This window comes from Nipponia nippon, unplaced genomic scaffold (assembly GCF_047370975.1).
Source record: "Nipponia nippon isolate SJK-2023a ecotype South Korea unplaced genomic scaffold, ASM4737097v1 scaffold_42, whole genome shotgun sequence".
NCBI classification, from domain to species: domain Eukaryota; kingdom Metazoa; phylum Chordata; class Aves; order Pelecaniformes; family Threskiornithidae; genus Nipponia; species Nipponia nippon.
The window spans coordinates 189,631-202,439 of NW_028262361.1; the positions used below are offsets into that span (position 1 = coordinate 189,631).

Sequence of the window (12,809 nt, forward strand, 5' to 3'; positions counted from 1 at the left end):
CTGCGCGCGCAGCCGCGCGGGCGGCACCCGCGCCGCTGCCGGAGGGGGCGTGGCTCCTCCTCCCGGCGCGCCCCGCCCCCTGCCCTTATGTGGTCAGGCGGAAGCGGCCTCCCCGGGCCCCGCCCCTTTCCCCTTCCTGTCGTCACGGGTCCCTTATATAGTCATGGAAACGGCGCGGAGTGACCTCACGGGGGCGGGGCGGCGCGCAGGAGGAGGCGGGGGGGTCCCCGCGTAACCCTCCCCCACCCCCCCGTGTCCCCGCCCCGGGCACCCACGGGGACCCACGGGGACCCGCGGGGGGGCAAAGGGACCCCGACCCCATGGTGGGGCACGGGGACCAGGGCGGGGGGGCAAAGGGGACCCCCCCCATGGGGTTAGGGGGGCACCGGGACCCTCACCGGGGGGCACGGGGACCGGGGGGGACGCAAAGGGGACCCCCCCTAACCCCATGGGGGGGCACCGGGACCCTCACCGGCGGGGGCACAGGGACCCCTCGACCCCGGGGCGCGGGGAGCCCCCATCCCGGGCGGGGGGCACAGGGACCCCCCCCCATCCCGGGGGCCCGGGCCGCCCCTCCCCGCCCCGGAGGGACCCCCCCGCCCCGCTCCCCTCGCGCCATTTCCGCCCCCCGGCGCCGCCGAGCCGCCCCGGGGCCGGATGCGGGGCCGGGGGGGGCCGGGGCCGGGGCGGGGAGCGCCGCTATAAGAGCCCGGCCCCGGGGGCGGCCCCGCCGCACTCCGCTCCCGCCGCCGCCATGGAGGAGGCGCAGCGGCTGCTGACCGTCTCGGTGTGGAAGCTCTACCGCTGCCGGTTGCAGCGCGGCGGCCTCCGCCTCCACCGGAGCCTCCAGCTCTCGCTGCTCGTCCGCGCCGCCCGGCACCGCTACCTGACCGCCCGCGCCGCCGCCGAGCCGGGCCCCGCCGCCGGGAGCCCCCCGGGGACGGCACCCGGGGGCCCGCCGACCCCGCGCCGGGGGGACCCGCCGAGCGCCCCGGCCGGGGACCCCCGCAGCGCCCGGGACCGGGGGGACCCCCCGAGCCCACCGACCCCGGACCCCGCGAACCGGGACCGCCCCCAGGACGCCCCGAGCCGGTACCGCGACCCGCCGAGCGCCCCGAGGCTGCCGCCCCCCCGGGACCCCCCGAGCGCTGCCCCCGCCGCGCCGCCGCCGCCTGAGCCGAGCCCCCCCGCCGCCCCCCGGCCCCCCGGAGCCCCCCCGGCGGCTCGGGCCGGGCGCAAGCGGCGGAGCAGCGGCTGGACCGGGCCCGGGCCGGTGCCGGTGCCGAGCAAACGGGCGCGGCTGGAGGCGGAGGAGCCGCCGCTCGCCCCGGGGCCGCCCGGCCGCTGCTGGGGGCCGCCCGCCGCCGCCTTCGGCCTCCTGGTCCGCGCCGTCGGGGCGTGCTGAGCCCCCGGAGCCCCGGGCGCACAGAGATCCCCCGGGACACACGGAACCGGTACGGGAGGAACGGAGACCCCCCCGGGACACACGGAACCGGTACGGGAGGAACGGAGAACCCCCCGGGACACACGGAACCGGTACGGGGGGACACGGGGATCCCCCGGGACACACGGAACCGGTACGGGGGGAACGGAGACCCCCCCCCGGGACACACGGAACCGGTACGGGGGGACACGGGGATCCCCCGGGACACACGGAACCGGTACGGGGGGAACGGAGACGCCCCCCGGGACACACGGAACCGGTACGGGAGGAACGGAGACCCCCCCCGGGACACACGGAACCGGTACGGGAGGAACGGAGACCCCCCCCCGGGACACACGGAACCGGTACGGGGGGACACGGGGACCCCCCCCGGACACACGGACTCACGGGCCGCGCCGGGGGGCTCCGGGCTGGCCCTGCCCCCCCCGCCCCCCGTTTAATTATTGGTTTGTTAATGAAATAAAAGTGGGTTTGCGCAGCCGCTGCCGCGGGGGGGTCGCTCTGTGTCCCGGTGGCTCGGGACCCCCGGGGGGGGCGGGGGCCGCTCGGGGTTTTCCTGCGCCCGGTCCTGGCCCAAACTTTGGGGGGAATCGCGCCTTTTTGGGGAGCTGCCCCCCCCCCCACAACCTCCCCCCCCCGGGGCCAGGAGCGGGGGGGCGGGGGAACCCCCCGGTTCCGGGAAGCTCCACGTGCTGCCCGTGGGGGCGGAGGGCGGCCCCGGTTCCCGCTTAGCGCGGCCCCCCCCCGCCCATCCCCGCGGCACCGGGGGTGCGGGGCCCGGGGCGCTGCTGGCTCCGGGGGGGCGCGGTGACCCCCCCCCGTGTCCCTGTCCCCCCCGTGTCCCTGTCCCCCCGTGTCCCCCCGTGTCCGTGTCCCCCCCCCGTGTCCCTGTCCCCCCCCGTGTCCGTGTCCCACCGTGCCCCCCCATGTCCGTGCCCGCCATGTCCGTGTGTCCCCCCCCCCCCCCGTGTCCGTGTCCCCCCGGGCGGGGCCGCGGCGGTTCCTGGCTCCGCCGCTTCCTCGTTCCCGCGGCGGCGGGGGAGGGGACGGGCGGCCCCGGGGCGGGGGGGGGGGGGGCAGGGACGAGCGGCCGCGGGATCCCCCCGGTGCCCCCCCGCCGGGGCCCGATCCCGGGAAGGAGCGAGAGGGGCTCGATCCAAAATTCCTCTGGTTTAATGGTTCCGTTTGTCGGGGGCGGGGGTTCCTCGGTCGGTCGGGGGTTTTTTGTCTTTTTTTTTCTTTTTTCGCTTTATTTCTGGTTTCGGTAACTCGGTTCATGCAATGGCGGCAGCCCCGGCCCCGCCGCCTCCGTGCCTCGGGCGGGGGGCGCGGCCCGGCGGGGCCGGTGCCCGGCCCGGAGCCGCCCCGGGCTCCGCTGCCCGCTCCCGCCGCGGCGGCTCCTCCCGGCCCGGGGCGCCGCGGCCCTGCGGGGCCCGGGGGGGGCCCGGGGCCGCCCCCCGCGGCGGCGGCGGCTCCTCCAGATGATAAAACTCATCCATAGCCCCGGGAGCGGGCGGGCGGGGGGCCTCCACCCCCCCCGCCGCGGTACGTCGCGGCGGCGCCCTGTCGCGATAGGTCGTGGGAGGCGCCGCTAGCAGCAGTCATCGTCCGTTTCGCTGTAGGGGTCGCGGAGGCCGGGCCGCCCCTTCCCGGCGCCGTGGCCCGGGTAGTAGCCGTTGGGCAGCCGCCGGCCGGGCCGGGGGGGCGACGGCCCCGGGACGCCCCCCCCGCCGCCGCCGCCGCCGCCGCCGCCACCGGCGGGCCGGGGAGCCCGGGGGCCGCGTCCGTCGAGCGGCGGCTCCGGGTCGCGCGGGCCGCGGGGGGCGTCGGCCCAGCGGGCGGCGGGGCGGGCGGCGCGGGGCGAGGCGGGGGCGGCGGCGGGGGGCGGCGGGCGGCGGGGCCCGCGGGCGGGGGGCGGCGCGGCGGGCGGGGGGCGGCGGGCGGCGGGGGAGTAGGAGACGTGCGGCCGCGGCGTGGCGGGGGTCGGCGGGAGCTGGCGGCGGGCGCGGCGGGGCGTGCTGGTCCCCGAGGTGGAGAGCACCGGGCTGCCGCTCACCGAACTACTGCCCTACAGCAACACCGAGACACGGGGGAGCACGGCGGGGGGCGCGGGGGGCACGGGGGAAAGGACACGGGGGGACACGGGCACGGGGGGCACGGACGGGGGGGACACGGGGCGGACACGGGGGACAGGGGAAAGGACACGGGAAGGGGCACGGGGGTACGGACGTGGGGGACACGGGGGGGACACAGGGCAGACACGGGGGACGGGGGGGACAGGGGAAGGGACACGGCGGGGACGCGGACCCGGGGGGCGTGGATGTGGGGGACACGGGAGGGGACACGGGGGGGACATGGGCACGGGGGGCACGGACGGGGGGGACAGGGGAAGGGACACGGGGGACACGGACACGGCGGGGCATGCACACAGGGGACACAGGGGAAAGGACACGGAGCATGGGCACGGGGGACACGGGGAGAACACGAGGGACACGGACACGGGGGGACATGGACACGGGACACAGGGGAAAGGACGCGGGGGACACGGACACGGCACATCGGCATGGGGGACACGGGAAAGGACCCGGGGAGTGGACACAGACACGGGGGGGCATGGACACGGGGGACAGGGGAAAGACGCGAGATGGGGACACGGGGGGACGCGGACACGAGGACGACACGGACAGGAAGGGATTGGGACCGGGGACAGGGACACAGGAGAGCGTGGCCGTGGGTGGGGAGGGCACGGGGACAACGGGGGGACACGGGTACGGGATCGCGGGGGGGGTCAGGGGACATTGGGGGGTCACGGACATGGGGGACACACGGGCATGGGGGGGTCACGGGGACGGGGGGCACAGACAAGGGGTTGGGGGACACGGACCCAAGCAGAGGGGCAGGGGGGCACCGGGGGTCACAGCCATGGGGGATCACAGACGGGGGTGGGGGTGACGGCCACGGGGGTGACGGCCACGGGCCATGCGGACACGGGGGGCCCAGGCGGGGACGGGGGCAGGAGAAAAGCAGCGAGGACACAAAAGGGGGGGGAACGAGAGAGCAGAGGGGAAGAGAAGTGAGAAGAGGCTGAGGGGGGCTGGGGGGGCCACAGGGGTGCAGGGGGGATGGGGGGCGGGGGGGGGCTGCCGGGACCCCCAAAGCCACTCGCAAGGCAAAAGAAACCAAAGCTCGGGGGGGGCCGGGGTTCAGCCGGGAGAGATGGGGGGAGCGGGGGCTGGAGGAGTTTGGAAGAGTCGGCCCGGGGGTGGGGGACGCTGCACCCCAAACTGTTACCTGGGGAGGTGCACCCCAGCCTGGGACCTGCGGGGGGGGGGCCATGCCAGTCTGTCACCCGGGGGGGCTTGGGGTCGGGGGGCCGTGGACCCCAATCCGTTACCTGCAGGGACCCAGGGCTCGGGGTCCGCGCACCCCAGTCTGGGACCAGCGGGGACCACGCACCCCGATCCCGGCCTGTGGGGACCCGATGCTGCCAGGACCACGCACCCCGATCCGGGGCTGGGGGGACGGTGCACCCCGATGCCTGGCCGAGGGTGCAGGGGACGCCGCCCCAATTCAGGCCTTTGGGGTCTGCGCAGCCCCTGCCTGTTGGGGGGTGCTGGGGTTCAAGCACCCCAGTCCAAGGTGGTGAGGACCCCAGCGCCCATCCTGGGGTGCAGGGCTGTGTACCCCAGTGCCACCACCCTGGCAGGGCTGCGTGCCCCAACCCCGGGCTGGAGGGGGCCTGCGCACCCCCGAACCTCAGCATAGTCACCCCCCAGGACTGGTGGGGTGCCCCCACACCCGGCTGGAAGGGCTGAGGCCCCTGATGCAGTCAGTGCAGCCGTGCGCCCCAAAGCAGGGCTGGGGGGGTCCCTGCACCCCAGCTCCGGGCACATGGGGCCGTGCACCCCAAAGCAGGGCTGGGGGTTCCCTGCACCCCATCCCTGGGCACATGGGGCCGTGCGCCCCAAAGCAGGGCTGGGGGGGTCCCTGGACCCAGGCACGTGGGGCCGTGCGCCCCAAAGCAGGGCTGGGGGGGTGCCCTGCACCCCATCCCTGGGCACATGGGGCCGTGCGCCCCAAAGCAGGGCTGGGGGGGTGCCCTGCACCCCAGCCCCGGGGACGTGGGGCCGTGCGCCCCAAAGCAGGGCTGGGGGGGTGCCCTGCACCCCATCCCTGGGCACATGGGGCCGTGCGCCCCAAAGCAGGGCTGGGGGGGGGCCCTGCACCCCAGCTCCGGGGACGTGGGGCCGTGCACCCCAAAGCAGGGCTGGGGGGGTCCCTGCACCCCATCCCTGGGCACATGGGGCCGTGCGCCCCAAAGCAGGGCTGGGGGGGTCCCTGGACCTGGGCACGTGGGGCCGTGCGCCCCGAAGCAGGGCTGGGGGGGGGCCCTGCACCCCATCCCTGGGCACATGGGGCCGTGTGCCCCAAAGCAGGGCTGGGGGGGGCCCTGCACCCCAACTCCGGGCTGGGGGAGCTCCGTGGTCCTGCTCCAGCCCCATCCAGAGGCACGTCCCCTGCAGGGCTAAGGGGGTGCAGCAGGGCTGGGGATGGGGGGGTCACCCCAAAACAGCCCGGGGCAGCAAAAAGACTCCTCTGGGAGCGGCCGGCTGCGGAGCCCCTCGCCGGTGGGGTTGGGGGTGAGGGGGCAGCTTCATTCCAAACTTTCCAGTGTGGCCGTGGGGGTCACTGGAGCCTGGGGGGGCCGGAGCAGACGGTGGGGGGCCCCGAACCGCTTACCTGGGCCACCCCTCGCCGTGACAGCGCAGCCAAAGCACAGCGATGGGGAAACAGAGAGGTGAATCAAGGCAGGCCCCCCCCAAGCAGCTGGGGGCACCGGGGAGCCAAGCGAGGTGGCTCTGTGCGGGCAGGGACAGGCAGGGACGGCCGAGAGCGGAAAGGGGGTGCGGGGGCATCTGGAGGGGTGGAAGCATCGCCGCGGCCAACTGCCACCCCCCCTTGCACCCCCAGCTCCCCCCAAGGGGTCGCCCCCTTCCCCCCCCCTCCATCACCCTCCCTCTGTGTGCTGCCCCTCCTGGGGGGCTGGACCCCAAGGCAGGGTGCTGGGGGTGGCTCTGCTGGTGTAACTGGGATCCTGGATGCCACCAGTGTAAACTGGGGTAGGCAGCATGGGCTGGGGGGGACGGGACTCCCCCCATCACCCAAGCAGCCGCGGACCCCGGGGGGGGGTCCCAAAGCCCCCCGGCAGCCTGGCCAGCGCTGGCGGGTGGGGGGCGTCCCGGGGACGGGGCGGCCTTGGCTGGGCCCCGAGCCGAGAGGCCGCCGGGGGACGCGGCTGGGGGGGGCAGCCCTTGCCCCCCATGGGCGGGGGGTCCCCGTGCCCCCTCCCGTGGTGCCTAGAGGCGGAGGAGGGAGCGGAGGGTCGCACCCACCTGCCGGGGGGCCGTGTGGTCCCGGCCCTCGCTGGGGGAGCGGGACCAGCGGCGGTCGCGGGAGCGGGGCCGCCCGTAGTCGTGCCGCTCGGGGGGACAGCGCTCCTTGTCCCCGGGGCCATGGTGGTGGTGGTGGTGGTGGTGGTGGTGCCGGTGCTTGCGGTCCTTGGCGCGGCCCCGCTCCGGGTCCCGCTCCTTGGGCGGGAGGTCACCTGACTGCGTCGTGACGCTGAGGTCCGTGCCCAGCCCTGAGGGAGACGGGGGGCGATGGGGGGCGGCACGGGGTGGGCAGCTGGGGCCGGAGGAGGTGGGGACCCGGTGGCAGAGATGGGGTGGCCCAGGGGACGTGGGGTGCAGGAGGAGATGGCAACCCGGTGGCACTGATGGGGTGGCCCAGGGGACGTGGGGTGCAGGAGATGGGGCCCCGGTGGAGGAGATGGGGCACCCGGGGGACATAGGATGCAGGAGATGGGGACCCGGTGGAAGAGATGGGGTGGCCCACGGGACACCCAGGGCAGGAGAAGAGAGTGTGGCCTTGGGGACACCTGGGTCAGACGCCCTGTCAGAGACAGGGTGGCCTTGGGGACACCCGAGGTGGGAGGAAACGGTGCGACCCACGGGACGCCCGGGCGGGAGGCGCGGGGTGCCCCAGGGAGGGCGGAGGTGGGGGACGGCGGGGTCCCACCTGTGTCCACGTCGGTGTAGCGGCTGAGGGAGCGCTCGGAGGTGCGGTGGCTCCGTTCCCGCCGGCGCTGGTGGTGCCGCTGGCCGTCCTCGGGGATGACGCGCTCCAGCGAGTAGTCGTCCAGGCGGATGCCCCGGGCGCGCGGGTGGCCCAGCATGGAGGCCGAGCGCTTCATGGGGCTGGCGTCCGAGATGGTCTGCGGGCAAGAGCAGAGCGGGGACGGTCCGGGGGGGCCGGGGGCCGGCTCCCGCGGCCAGGGAGGCTCGGGGGAAGAGGTGCGTGCGTTACCTGTGCGCGCTGGCCCGTTTGTCTCTCTTCATCCCTCCAGCTATCTGTCCGTCCATCCATCCACCCATGCATCCATCCATCCGCCTGTCCATCCATTCGTCCATGCATCCATCCATCCGTCTGTCTGTCTGTACGTCCCAGCCTCCCTCCCGTCCTGCCCCAGCCCTCGGCCGGAGCCCCCGGCTCCATCCCTGCTCCCCTCTTGCCGCAGACGCAGCCAGGACTGGCGTCCCCACGCCTCCCGCTGGAGCCGTCCCCGCAGCCACCGGAGCCATGCCCTGCCGGGCCACCGTCCCCACGGCCCCTAGCCTCCGTGGGTGCCGACCCGCTGTGCTCCCCGCTGGGGTCCCGCAGCTGGGCTGGGAGGGACACGACGTCCCCGTCGCTGCGTCCCCATGGCCCTGGGGATGGACACGCTCCGGTGCAGCGTCTCAGCCCCCGGGGACAGACCCCCCTCCGCTGCTCTAACCATTGAGCTGCGCCGCCGCCGCCGGGGACCCCTGAGTGTCGCCGGCCACCGGGGAGGACGGGACAGAGGGACAGAGGGACAGGGGACAGGGATGCTGCTCCTCACTGGCCATGCTGGTGCTGGAACATGGGGCGACGAGGGTCCAGGTGGCCCAGGGGATGGGACACGGAGGGGAGGGACAAGAGGGGGGCACAGGGGGGCCAAGGAAGGGGGGCCGGGGACCGGGACTGGGAATGGATGGACAGACAGACGGGGAAGAGTCAGGAGACGGCTGGTGAGTGGGCGCCCCTGGATAGACAGGATGGAGAGAGACCGGGAGGGAGGGGAGTGGGCTGGAAGGACAGAGGGACAGGACGGAGGGACAGAGGATGGCGGAATGAATAAAGGCTGGATGGCGGGAGAGGTGGTGCAAGGGCAAGGTGGATGGAGAGAGGGAGGGATGGAGGGAGGGATGGAGGGATGGAGAGAGGGAAGGATGGAGGGACGCAGGGAGGGATGGAGAGAGGGAGGGATGGAGGGAGGGATGGAGGGATGGAGGGATGCAGGGATGCAGGGAGGGATGGAAGGAAGCAGGGAAGGATGCAGGGAAGCAGGGAGGGATGGAGGGAAGCAGGGAGGGATGGAGGGAAGCAGGGAGGGATGCAGGGAGGGATGGAGGGAAGCAGGGAGGGATGCAGGGATGCAGGGAGGAATGGAGGGATGCAGGGAAGGATGGAGGGATGCAGGGATGCAGGGAGGGATGGAGGGAAGCAGGGAGGGATGGAGGGATGCAGGGAGGGATGGAGGGAAGCAGGGAGGGATGGAGGGATGCAGCAGTGAAAGGAGAGTGATGAAGACCAGGAGCTGGTGGGACAGAGATGGCTGGAGCAGGGGACAGCAAGATAAGAGCAGTGATGGAGGGAGGGAGGGATGGGGGGTCGGCTGCACAGGGTAAGGGGCCGGGAAGGAGCAGGGGGAGCGGGGGGCTCTGGCGGGGCCCGGCGGTACCTACACTGAGGTTATTCCCTCGGGGTCGGACCTTCCTCCTCTGCTAGAGCCAGCCCAGGCGGTGCCCGCAGAGCCGGGAGAGAGAGAGAGACCAGAGTAAACACGGGGCCAGCGGGAGCGAGGGGGGCCGGGGAGAGCGGGAGCGGGGTCGCCCCGCACGGAGCCAAGCACCGGCCGGGCGAGCAGCAGCAATGAGCAGAGCAGCCAGAGCGTCCCTGTCCCCGTCCCTGTCCCTGTCCCTGTCCCCGTCCCCATCCCCGGGCCTGGGCATGCAGAGGGGGCGACACCCCCAAAGCCGGTGGCACCTGCTGGCACAGAGGACGCCAGTCCCCGTTGGGTGGCCAGGGTGGCCACGGCTCCCCACTTCACGGCTGCTGGGGGGAGACGTGCGCCCGCGCAGGCTCGACTCCGCGCCGGAGCAGATGCGGGAGCGTCCCCGCACAGGGACCGGTGGCCACCTGGCTGCCCCACGGCCACGGCTCTGAGCGGGGGGAGGTGGCATCTCCCCCCCGGCTTCGTGCCCCCCCCAAGCCCCCTGCCCACTGCCGCCATGCTCATGCCCCCCGCAAGCCCCCAACCCAGCAGCTGCAGCCATTGGGGGGACGCGGGGCCCTGCTCCTGCCATCGGGTGCATCGGCAGGGTCACACCCCACCGCGACCACGCTGCCCTCGCCACCACAGCACGGGCCAGGCGTCCCGGCCCCCCAAAAGCCACCCCCACCCCCCCGTTAAAGCATCGCTGGCCACGGCAGCGTGGGAAGGGGCTGCAGGGGGGCGATGGGGTCGTGCTGCCGAGCCTGGGGACCGTCTCTGGCGTCCTCGGGGGGACAGGGACAGCCGTGCCGGCTGCCCCTCGGCTGGCGCAGGCAGCGGGGCTGCGGCCGTGCCCGGCAGCACCCTGGAAGGGGTCCCCTCACCTGGTTTTCGGCGGGGAGCCGCGGCATGGAGGCGGCGCGGCCGTGCCCCTCCATGGGCAGGTAGTCGCTGTCAGAGTAGCCGTCCTTCGCCATCTCGCGCATCTCCACCAACTGCGGGGGACAGGGGCGTCAACAGGGGAAACTGAGGCACTGGGGGGCAGACGGCACCGACACCGGGGACATCCCCCGCCCCAGGCACAGCGGCGTGCCATGCAGAGTTTGGGGGGGCCGGCACCAGGGGACATCGGGATGGATGTGCAGGTGGGGACACGGGGACCTCTGGGGACATGGGGGACGGATGGACACAGGGGAGATGGGGCTCAGGGGACCCCTGGGGACCCGGGGGCTGGAGGGACACAGGGGAGATGGGGCTCAGGGGACCCCTGGGGACACGGGGGCTGGGTGGAGATGGGGGAGATAGGGTTCAGGGGACATGGGGGCTGGAGGGACGTGGGGCTGGCCGGGGCTTGGGGGACCCCGGGGTGGCGCAGCCCCTCACCTGGGAGTTGGGGCGGCTGTTGGGGATGTCCTCGGGGTGTCCCCGCTCAGGGCTCCAGGTCCCCGTTTTCTGGAACATCTCCTGGGCGCGCTGGGTGACCCAGGACTGACTCTCCTTCAGGCCCCCGTCGCGCGCAGCCCTGGGGGGCACAGGCGGCTCAGCCCCCTCCCGGCTGCCCCGCGCCGGGCAGGGGCAGGATGGGGCCCGTGGCACTTACAGCCCCGCGGCCGGCTCAGCCGTGGGCGCCGCGTCCAGCCCCGGGGTCCCCTCCTGCGTGGGGGATGGCGGCTCCATGCGCTGGAACATCAGTGGCGTCCGGTTCTGTGGGGACACAAGAGTGGCTGGGGACGCGGTGGGGACGCGGTGGGGACGCAGCACGGGCGGTATGGGGCTGGGACGCGGGGACGCAGGGAGGGGCTGGAGCCGGGACAGACGGGGATGGGATGGGGACATGGGGATGGGATGGGGACACAGGGAGGGGACAGAGCTGGGGCAGTCGGGGGAGGGATGGGGACAGGGAGAGGGGATGGGGACACTGGAGGGATGCTTGGGGATGGGGACACAAAGATGGGATGAAGTTGGGACGCTTGGAGACACTGGAGAGACATGGGAAGGGGACAGGGCTGGGATGGGGATGCTGGAGGTGGCAGAGGAGGGGACAGAGCTGGAACAGGGACACTGGAGGGATGCTCAGGGATGGGATGGGACCACAGGAGCGACTTGGGAAGGGGACAAGACTGGGATGGGGATGCTGGAGGTGGCAGAGGAGGGGACAGAGCTGGAACAGGGACACTGGAGGGACACGGGGAGGGCACAGAGCTGGGCTGGGGACACCGCAGGGCCGCGGGGAGGGGACGGGTTTGGGAGCCCCACCTGCTCCTCCCGCATGGCCTGCAGCTTCTTGGCTTTGCTCTGCCGGTAGTACTCCATGATCATCATCGCGGCGTAGATCTTCCCCACCGTCAGGTCGGTGGCTGCGGGTGCAGAGGGTGAGGGACGAGGGGGACAGGGATGGGGACGGGGATGGGGATGGTCCCTTACACTTGTGGGGGGTGACGAGCAGGTCCAGGTTTTTGGGGGAGAGGTTGGGCCAGATGGCGATCATCTCCTTGCGGAGCTCCGCGTCCATCTGCTGCTTGTCGGCTCCCCCTGCGGAGAGAGGGCTGAGCGCCCCGTCCCCTCGGGGGCCGCCCGTCCCCCCAGGGGCCCCCCTGCCACTCCCTGCCCTCACCCGCCCCATGGGGACCTCCCTGTCCCCCCCAGGGACACTTCTGCCCTGCCACTGCCCCATGGACCCTGACGGATCCCCCTGTCCCCCGATGTCCCCCTGTCCCCCCTTTTCCCCCATTCCCCAGGGGCCTCCATCCCTGGGCTCCCCCCGTTCTCGTCCCCTTCACCCCAGGGACCCCGTCCCTATCCTTGTCACCCAAGGGAGCCCTGTCCCCATGCCCCCAGGGTCCCTGCCCCGCCAGGGTCTTGGGCCCCATTCCCTCAGGATTTCATCCCCAGTCTCCAGAATCCCCGTACCCGCAGAGTCCCCATCCTCATCCCCACCCTCATCCCCATCCTCCAGCGTCCTGGTCCCCAACCCCTCAGGCTCCCTGGCCCCCCAAGGCTGCCGTGCCCCCAGAGTCCCCATCCCCGGCCCCTCGAGGACCCCATTCCCCCTCCCGCCGGGGTCCCCGGCCCCGGCCCCCCTTGCCTTTGGCAATCTTGATGTCGAGGGCGGTGCGGATCAGGGCCATGAGGGTGGAGTTGAAGTGCACCGTGTTGTCGTCGGCCACCGGCAGGTCCATGCGGAGCAGCCGCTGCGGGGCCGAACAGAGCGGGGGGCGTCAGCCGCGGCCCCCTCCCGCCGTGCCCGGGGGCTGGCGAGAAGGCGGGGGCCACCCCGCAGCCGCTGGGGAAACTGAGGCGCGTGTCCCGCCGCCCTCCCCGAGCCCCCCCCGGCCCCCCGCCTTCTCCCCAGGCCGCAGCCCCCGGACCCCCGCGCGATGCCCGGGGCGGGGGGCACAGCACGGCCAAGCGGGACCCCGGCGTCCGGGCGGGCAGCGCATGCAGTGGGCAGCGCATGCAGCAGGGAGGGGGCCGATGGTTCCCGGCTCCGCTCCGGGGACGGGGGGCGGC

The 12,809-nt window shown here is 74.1% G+C and overlaps 2 protein-coding genes across 4 annotated transcripts in view; one reads left to right on the top strand and one right to left on the bottom strand.

The window, feature by feature from the left end:
• The first annotated feature begins 421 nt into the window (after positions 1-421).
• On the top strand, positions 422-1,922 carry IER2 (immediate early response 2). Its single transcript, XM_087778022.1, has one exon. The coding sequence runs from the start codon at positions 449-451 to the stop codon at positions 1,403-1,405; it is 957 nt and encodes a 318-aa protein (XP_087634148.1). The 5' UTR covers positions 422-448; the 3' UTR covers positions 1,406-1,922.
• A 1,113-nt stretch (positions 1,923-3,035) lies between these two features.
• The window catches only part of CACNA1A (calcium voltage-gated channel subunit alpha1 A), a 32,167-nt gene continuing 22,393 nt past the window's right edge, over positions 3,036-12,809 (bottom strand). For all 3 annotated transcript variants that reach the window (XM_087777978.1, XM_087777977.1, XM_087777976.1), the window contains exons 38-47: positions 12,385-12,490; positions 11,724-11,831; positions 11,556-11,656; positions 10,900-11,003; positions 10,683-10,821; positions 10,184-10,294; positions 9,271-9,306; positions 7,523-7,718; positions 6,838-7,085; positions 3,036-3,512 (exon numbers count right to left, since the gene is read on the bottom strand). In XM_087777978.1, the coding sequence (XP_087634104.1) occupies positions 3,036-3,512; positions 6,838-7,085; positions 7,523-7,718; positions 9,271-9,306; positions 10,184-10,294; positions 10,683-10,821; positions 10,900-11,003; positions 11,556-11,656; positions 11,724-11,831; positions 12,385-12,490 (1,626 nt within the window). The remainder of the gene's footprint in view (positions 3,513-6,837; positions 7,086-7,522; positions 7,719-9,270; positions 9,307-10,183; positions 10,295-10,682; positions 10,822-10,899; positions 11,004-11,555; positions 11,657-11,723; positions 11,832-12,384; positions 12,491-12,809) is intronic.